General features: G+C 37.2%; 1 protein-coding gene across 1 annotated transcript; it reads left to right on the top strand.

Moving 5' to 3' along the window:
* The first annotated feature begins 1,380 nt into the window (after window positions 1-1,380).
* LOC108263978 (protein FAM180A) lies at window positions 1,381-4,833 on the top strand. The gene is made up of 3 exons (XM_017465237.3): window positions 1,381-1,611; window positions 3,723-3,796; window positions 4,188-4,833. Exons 1-3 carry the CDS (start codon window positions 1,527-1,529, stop codon window positions 4,512-4,514), a joined length of 486 nt encoding a protein of 161 aa, XP_017320726.1. The 5' UTR covers window positions 1,381-1,526; the 3' UTR covers window positions 4,515-4,833.
* Window positions 4,834-9,317: the final 4,484 nt, after the last annotated feature.

Raw genomic sequence — 9,317 nt, 5'->3', positions numbered from 1 at the left:
GTACTTTTCTGCACAGAAACTGATTTTGTAAGTGAACAACCTTGAGGCCCGATACCAATGATCAAGTTAGGATAGGGCCTCAGGAAGGAAGTCAGATATCAGCTAGGACAGAACTCAGTGAGACATAAGAAGGGAATTTTGGTCAGAGAAAAACAAAAAACAAACACTCTGTCTGAGTGAAACAATTTTTTTTTAAAGAAACCTTGTCATCATAAAACTTTTTCAAGAAAAGCAACTAACTGCTCCACAAATCTAAGATATCATATAGACATGAATAATTAATTGTGGGGAAGGAGATTGGTTTGTTTTTAATGCGAAAATGTAAAACCCCATCTATGATAAGTTTGCAGTGGCAGAAAGGTATATAAAAAAAGGGCTTGTGTGTGTTTGCACAATTTAGACTTTCTGCAGATTGTCTCACTTTGTTGTTTCAATAAAGTTTGATTATTATTTTTTTATATATCTACAAACCCTTTTGTCTTTTTTTTTTTTAACTTAGGCTGGAAAGATTGACTACAATCTGGAAAGATTTGACTACACCTCTTGGTTGTCTTCTTGGGCTAATAAATTCTATACCTAGTTACTGAATTTTACTGGACATTTGGAATGTTGGGCCATGCTCTTTCCATGTTTAATAATGGATTTAATGGTGCTCTATTTTTCAATAATCAAACCTGGGGGCACGGTGGCTTAGTTGTTAGCATGTTTGTCTTGCACCTCCTGGTTTGGAAGTTTGATTCCTGCCTCTGCCCTGTGTTTGCGGAGCTTCCCCATGCTTCAGGGATTTCCTCCCGGCACTCAGGTTTCCTCCCCCAGTCCAAAGACATGCGCTGTAGGCTGACTGGCATCTCTAAATTGTCCGTAGTGTGTGAATGGCTTGCGATGGGTTGGCACCTTGTCCAGAGTGTCCCCCACCTTGTGTCCGGGGTCCCCTGTGATAGGCTTCAGGCTGCCCCGCAACTCTGTGTAGGCGATGGATGGATGGATGGATAATAAAACCTTGTCTTGACATTCTAACAATCTCTGAGGCCGTCCAGACGTAGCTGTACTTTTATTGCACAAAACATTCAACTAATAATGTGACTTAATTATGCAGCCTAACTAATTTAGAGGGCAAATACTTATGCAATCACAAGAATTGCATTTTAATTTGTAAATAATTAAAATGCAATTTTAATTATTTACACACACCCCCAATACACACTTGAATAGCTATTATGGACTATTTTGTGTAGCTTCATGATATATAATCCCACTTAAGTCTATTTCGGTTCGAGCTTGTAATACTACCAAAATGTGGAGGGGGCGAATACTTATGCAAGGCCCTGCATACTGATATCTTCGAGTCAGTATTATTTTCCACTGAGGGTTGGCTGAAACGAGGGTTTTTCCGCAGGTGGAGCAATGCGAGAACAGATAGAGCAACTGCGACACACGACACTCCGAGGATTTAAACTTGAAGCACATCCTGCCTCTGCTTTTCTCCAGCTCTTGAAACAGGGCGGATGTGTAGATGTTGAAGGATAATGTCGGGGAATATGCAGCTCATTCAGTTCGCACGGATTCTTCTGTGTCTCGTGATTTTCAGGGACCTTTGGCACACATATTCAGGTACTAATTTACAGTTATAACTTTTGCCTATTTTACATTTGTGACGTTGCCTTTTTTTGTCAGTTTTCTAAGGCATGGCAGTTAAACTTAGGCTCTCAAATTCTTCTGTAGCCTACAGACTGGATTTGAAAAATCAATGTATTGACGACCTGTAGCTTGTTGTATTTGTGCACCTTGTACACGCACAGATTTTGGTACAACGTATAAACCTGGGGGATTGTTTTTTAAAATAGAAACAAAGCTGCACATCCATGAAACTGGTTCTGCATTCATAGCATTCCATTGCCCAGTTATCCAGCCAAGTGTTGGCTCAGCCATTTGTCATCACGCACTGAACTTCAACTTTACTGACTGCATTTTTGTTACTTTTTTTTGTCCAGGAGAGACTTTGATTTTTAGGGGTTTATGCTATATTAATGACAAAAGTGAATTTAGTATCTATATCTTTCTAGTTAGTAATAATTTTCTTTGGAAAAAATACCACCCTATCAGGAGAATACCCCGGGGTCCCCAAAAATACCACCTATCAGGAGAATACCCCGGTGTCCCAAGAAATACCACCGTATCAGGAGAATACCCCGGTGTCCCAAGAAATACCACCGTATCAGGAGAATACCCCGGTGTCCCAAGAAATACCACCGTATCAGGAGAATACCCCGGTGTCCCAAGAAATACCACCCTATCAGGAGAATACCCCGGTGTCCCAAGAAATACCACCGTATCAGGAGAATACCCCGGTGTCCCAAGAAATACCACCCTATCAGGAGAATACCCCGGTGTCCCAAGAAATACCACCCTATCAGGAGAATACCCCGGTGTCCTGGCGAAATTCACTGGCATAAAGTTGGCTTGATGTTGGACGATCGATATTCTCAATATATGAGCAAATGAACGGACCGTCTCTAAAGTTACATACGACATTGGTATACACGTACAGTCATAAAAACAACTGTAAAGTGTTCAGCTAGGTGTTAGGTATGATGCACACCTTTTAAATTTGTGATATTTATTAAAATAAACTATGAAATCATATGTAAAAATTGCCATGTATTTCACTACGGAATGGGCTCATAGAGAAAATATACCATAATTTACAGCTCAATAGCATTTGAAGGGAATGACGTACAGTCACAAAACGAGCTGTATCCTCTATTGTCTATACATCACTTTCCTCTCCTGTCCACTAATAGCTGATGTGTGATGGGCGTTCTTGTGCACTATGGCTAATGTCACATCCTCCAGGTGGATGCTACACACTGGTGGTGGTTGAGGAGATTTCCCCTATACACTGTAAAGTGCTTTGAGTGTCTAGAAAAGCACTGTATAAATGTAACTGTAACTAACTAACTAACTAACTAACTAACTAACACCCTATGTCCTAAATTGTCTTGGACAAAAGTAACTTCTGTGATGCCATTCATTCATAAGTTAAGGTGTGATACTGGGCTCACTATTGTACTAAATAATACAAAATGCAAATCTCAAGCTTCCATGCTTCACAATAACTTTTCCATTTTAAATACAATGATTCTACAATATATTTGATGATTCCACTGAATCTGCTGTGATGTGATATGGTTTAGATTCATAAGGCAATGGTTTGATATTTAATGAGACCACTGAATTTGATATGATAGTAGCCTGTGGTCGATATGTGACCACCTTTGTTCAGAAACTATCACTAATTCATGAATGATGATGACAACGAAGGACTATTTTAAGTGTCAGAGTTATGGACAACCTTGCTAGCCTATTTACATACCAGTTTAAAAACATGAATTATTTTTTACACTCCAGTTGTCTGTTGTTTTTAGGTAGCGATAGATTTATTGTTAATTATAATCAGTTATAATTGATGATAATCGATTTATGATACACCCCTACTAAATAATATGTCCACTGACCTTGTGGGCAGAAATGGGTTGAATCATTGACAAATAACTTAATTTCACTGATCAAAGGAAATAGCAGGTGTCAATTTAGTTATTTATGCATTAAATATTTATTCATGTTTATGTTTTTGAAGTTCCTTAATTCTGACATTTATGAATGACTGCCTCATGGAAGTTTAACAGTTTAAAAGAGATTTAATAAATAAACCTTGTGTGCAGGTACATTGGCTATTTCCCCGGGAAAACACCCAACTTTAATCACCACTGTCAGGGATGCCGACTTGCTATATGAGGTAGGATCTTAATACCATTAAGTGATGCTAATGTTAAAATTAAAGAACATATTTCAGGATTAGACACTGTACTGCATACATTTTAAAATAGTTTTTACATTCCAATACTGTTTATAACATCCATTGCCTCCATTGACTGGAAAGTCACACGAGTGAGCACTTGCATAACTAAAAGACAAGTTTTTTTTAATTGTAAAAAAGTAATGTAGGCTCAATTCCTCGGGTCTCCAGGGGTTATCTAACTTCAGCTAGTAAAGTACTGGAACATGGTCATGAGGATTCTCCAAGACAAATGAGAAGGCAAAGTTTATTAAGGTGTGTTAAGAAGAATACTGGAGTGTTAAAGGATATATAAGAAAATATTTAATTGACACCACTCTGTTCATCCTAGTTTTTACTGAGTGGACTTGTGATTGATGAAGACAACAATGTTGGAATGCGGGACCAAGAAATGGCGTCTATGAGGCAGGGACGAGTTTTCTTAAGCCTTATAAATGATGACATACCTAAAACTGTGCCAGCGATGGAGGAACTGCTTGTCATGCTTGAAGAGGAAGCACAGTCCTTTAATGAGGATCATTTTGAGACACTCATATTGGGAATCATCTATTCAGCCTACCAGGTCCGTGAGAAGAGGCAAGAGAGTCAGCAGCAGGCGTGGGCAGGTGTCCTCGGGCGCCTGGCCAACGTCACTCTGGTACAGCTACGCAGATCTTGAATTATGCCACAAAATGCAGAAAACAGTCAGATCCAGTCGTTCCTCATCACATATGCATGAAACACAATATACAGTAATCAATGTCAGTAGAAAAGTTTGTGTATAATATATATTTCCTTTCTGTAAGTAAATATCAGTGGAAAGATGGAGTCTGAAGAATTGTCTGTTGATTGTGTATAATCTTTAGTAGCAGTGGTTGCCCAATTTGAGTGTATACCAGAATTTGTAACTCTGTGAAGCAGTCTGGCAAAACCTGTAGGATGTTGCTGCTGCTGCCTTCTGGTAAACAGCCAACAATGAATAAAAATTGCAAGTACAACTCTTAAAAATATAGATTCTTTAATGGTTCTTTACAGCACCATAGGTTCAGCAAACAGCCTTCTCCTTGTCAAGAACCATTTCTCACTGTATGGGGTTCTTGAGTTGCGCTACATTTAAGGGAAATAAGTATTGGATGCTTCAACATTGTTTTCAGTAAATATATTTCCAAGGAGGTTATTCACATGAAATTTTCACCAGACATCAGTATTAACTCAAGAAATCCGGTAATATAAAGAATTCACAACATTAAAGTCCATAAATAAAGTTCTGTGTAATAAAGTGGAATGACACAGGAAGAAAGTATTCCTCAGGACAGACCTGGCCTTTTGAGAGTTATAGTGCACTGGGCACTATAGTTAAACAAGCACTGTAACTAGGCTTGTGTGAGATAACAGTATTAAATGTCACCACATGATATTACACTGCCATGACATTTATTAAAGATTTTATCCATCCATCTTCCATACCATTTATCCTACAGAGGGTCGCGGGTAGCCTATCCCAGGGGACTTAGGGCACAAGGTGGGGAACACGCTGGACGGGATGCCAACCCATCACAGGGCACATTCACACATTACAGACAATTTGGAGATGACAATCAGCCTACAATGCATGTCTTTGGGCTGCGGGAGGGAAAACCAAAGTTCCCGGAGGAAGCCCCCGAAGCACTGGGAGAAAATGCAAACTGCACTCAGACAAAGTGGAGGCAGGAATCGAACCCCCAACCCTGGAGCTGCAAGGCAAACGTGCTAACCACTAAAACACCATGCCCACCTGCAGATTGAATTAGAGTATATTATATTACCAAATCTGCCAGTGATATCATTCCAAACAGCAAATTACCACTTCCACAGTTTGGAAGGACACTTGAAAATTCCTTGTCACAATAACCAATCAACAATTATGGCTATGTAAGTTTCCTGCTAACGAGGCTGCTGATAGAGTCGTGAAATTGATGTAAGATTCGTAAGGATACATGCAGCTCAGATAACATTCAATCTTCTCCTGACATGTCCTCCTCACTTTTTCCACAGAATGTCAGTGGATATGGTTTAAGAACAGGAACCTGCAAGACACACTTAGAGGCACAAACATAGCATAGAATAGCATGCCATAGCAACTTGCTCACTCATCTGAACATTTTCTCACACCAAGTCCAAGTCTCTGCCATTTCTAAAGTCTACCTGTGAACATCTGTGTGTATGTTTGTATGCAGAGATGTTGAAATGGCAACTGCAGATCTGCAGGCTTTACTAAAGACTAGAAAAGTTATGAATTAATATATTTAAATAAGCAAATTCTCATAAACTTCAAGCCCTTACCGAGCTGAACCAAGTATTTTGTGGGTCAGGATGCCTATAAGTATTTAACTCACAAACAAAAGAACCCCTACTCTATTGCTCATTCTGTTTGTTTATTTATAAAATTTTTGGAGGGGTGTTTTTCCCTGATAGTTGTGGTAAGAACAGAGAGAGAGTCAGCACTAGACACAAGGGCTATATATATATATATATATATATATATATATATATATATATATATATATATATATATATATATATATATATACACACACACACACACACACACACACACACATGTATGACAGCTGGCTGTGCCTTGCATAAGTATTTTCCCCACTTATACATTTTATAGCGTTACAACCACTGATTGTACTGATTCCACTGATTGAGCATACAACACATCAAACCTTGAAGTGGATGGGCTACAACAGCAGAAGACCACATCAGGTTCCACTCCTGTGAGGAAAGAACAAGAATTTAAGGTTATCATGGCAGAGACTCACCCAAACTGGACTGCTAAAGACTGGAAAACAACCGTGTAATTTTTTTTACCGTCCAGTTTGAGTGAGTCTGTGTCCATGATAGCCTCAGATTCCTATTCTTGGCTAAGAGGCGTGGAACCCAATGTTGGTCTTCAGTTCTTGTAGCTCATCCATCTCAAGGTTAATGTTTTGTGCATGCTGAGATACTTTTCTGCTCACCATAGTTGTAAAGAGTGATTATATGAGTTATTATATCCTTCCTGGGAGCTCAAACCAATCTGGCCATTTTCCTCTGACCTCTGTTCCCTCTCTCAACAAGGTGTTTCCACCCACAGAACTGTCACTCACTCAGTGTTTTTTGTTTGTTTTTCCACAACATTCTGTGCAAACTCTACAGTCTGTTGTGTATGAAAATGTTGGTATTTGTGCCTGATCTATTTAATGTTTATTTATTTTTCACACCTGCGCCCCCTGGAGTTAGTTAGTTGTATTATTAGATTGCGTATTGTTATTATTTTTTTTTAGTTTATTTAATCATGTATTCTTCTCTATATTTATCATTTGTTTATTGTCCACTATGTTTGTATGCAATAAAAAATAGAGTAGCCTACTTAAGAAGTCAGCAATTTGATTCTGGTATATGACCCCAAGCTCGCCTGTGCGCTTTGGTTTTGACTACAGATTGTTTATATTTCCTACTGTGTAAATATTGTAGTGTTTGTTACTCAAGTCACTGGGTGTAGGGTTTGGCTGCCATTTGGGTGTGGGTATTTTATCTGTTTTTGCTTCGTTGGGGAGAAAAGGGAAGTCAAACATGATTTGTTTATCACCTTTTATGTATAGGTAAGACTGTTTCCTTTTGCGTAGTTAGTTATGTGTGTTTGTTTGTTGTTTTGGCCTGAGCTAGCCTGAAGCAATCCCACTGACAAATATAATCTACAATATATCTCATAAAAGATCACTTATATCATTGTGTTCATTTTCACCTTACCTTTCTGTTATCAGCCCCAACCCTAGACTGGGGCGTAATAGAAATGAGAAATGTGGGTGAAAATGAGGACAATGGCACGCATAAGGAAAATATTTATTATAATTTATTTCTTAAATAATTTGAATCATCATGAAGGAAACAGTTACTTGCTTTCATTACTTGTAAGTATCTCCCAGAAGAGTTTAAAATGAAGAACAAAGAGTGTGAGGCTAGGACAAACAGTGATCAGTGATTGGTCATTGAGAAACAGTGATAATCAAAGATTGGTCAGTGGAAATCAGTGGTAATCAGTGACTGGTCATTGGGAAATGGTGGTGAGCAGTGATTGGTCATTTGGAAAAGGCGGTAATCCATGATTGATCACAAGCACAACGTTGTCAGGTTTTACAGACTCATAGTGAGTCGAGCTAATCTGCTCTCTCAACAGCAGCTGTGATGTGAGCTGGAGACCCATGTTGTATTCAAAACAGTCACTATCATCTGCTCAAAAAGTTGCTAGATTTCTCAGTGGAACGTTTCTCACAGAATGAGCAGAGCCGAATGCAGTGGAAAAACTTTTGTAGTTGCATTAAAAAACTGTCAAAAATAATATGAATCGCCACTGAATTGTTTGTAGATGCATTCACACATATTTCTTTATCATGCAAGTAACTTCATTCTACCCAGTTAAGTAGCAGTTTAAACAGATAACCAGGTGGTGAGGCTAAATCTGCCTTCTTATTCACAAGCTTCTTATTTTCTGCCTAATTTCTATCTAATTCCTATACAATTATCTCCTCATTATGGAAATGTTTTTAAAAAGCTGACAATTTTGCATGAAACGAAATGCAATACACAAAATACTCAATATGAAGAAATTTTCTGTAACATTTAATATATATATATATATATATATATATATATATATATATATATATATATATATGAAACGGTATAATATATATATATATATATATATATATATATATGAAACATATGAAACGGTCTCAAATGCCAATTTCACAGGTCCATTATATATATATATATATATATATATATATATATATATATATATATATATATATATATATATATATATATATATATATATATAATGGACCTGTGAAATTGGCATTTGAGACCGTTTCATATGAAAATAAGTGTAATGTGTAATTATGATAATGAGATAATGGTGTAGGAATTAGACAAAGTGCAATTTCCCAACATCCTATAGTCTCAAATTTCATGTTCACAGTCCCATTATTAAAAATTTTGGGAATGTGGTGTAGGAATAATAATGGTGTAGGCAATTGTCTGTGATATTAATGCTGTTCATGGAGTTCTGAGACAACAACAGGCAAAAATAAGATTGCAGAAGCAGAAAAGTAACTTCAGAAGCAAAACAAAACAAAACAAAAGCCTACATCAAAAAAATCCACAAGTAGAAAAAAGAATTAAAGCAAAATGGAAAATTAAATTTTGACTTGATTCTCATTACATTTCCTTTAGTTGTACTACTATAAATATTTTAACATTTTCATCATTCATATTTTACTTGTGGACTTATTATTTTATTTGAAACGTTTGGGGCAAAATTAATTCCATAGACTACGTATGCAAGGCACTGTAGAGGCAAATATGTAGTCTTGATTATTTTAACCTGAAAAACAAGAATGTAGTTGAATAAAGTATACAAACTGATAAAGCATTCTGTAGACCACAACAT

The sequence above is a fragment of the Ictalurus punctatus genome, chromosome 4 (assembly GCF_001660625.3).
Source record: "Ictalurus punctatus breed USDA103 chromosome 4, Coco_2.0, whole genome shotgun sequence".
Taxonomy (NCBI): Eukaryota; Metazoa; Chordata; class Actinopteri; order Siluriformes; family Ictaluridae; genus Ictalurus; species Ictalurus punctatus.
The sequence above is the reverse complement of the archived record's forward strand: the minus strand, read 5'-3'. Positions and strand labels throughout refer to the sequence as shown.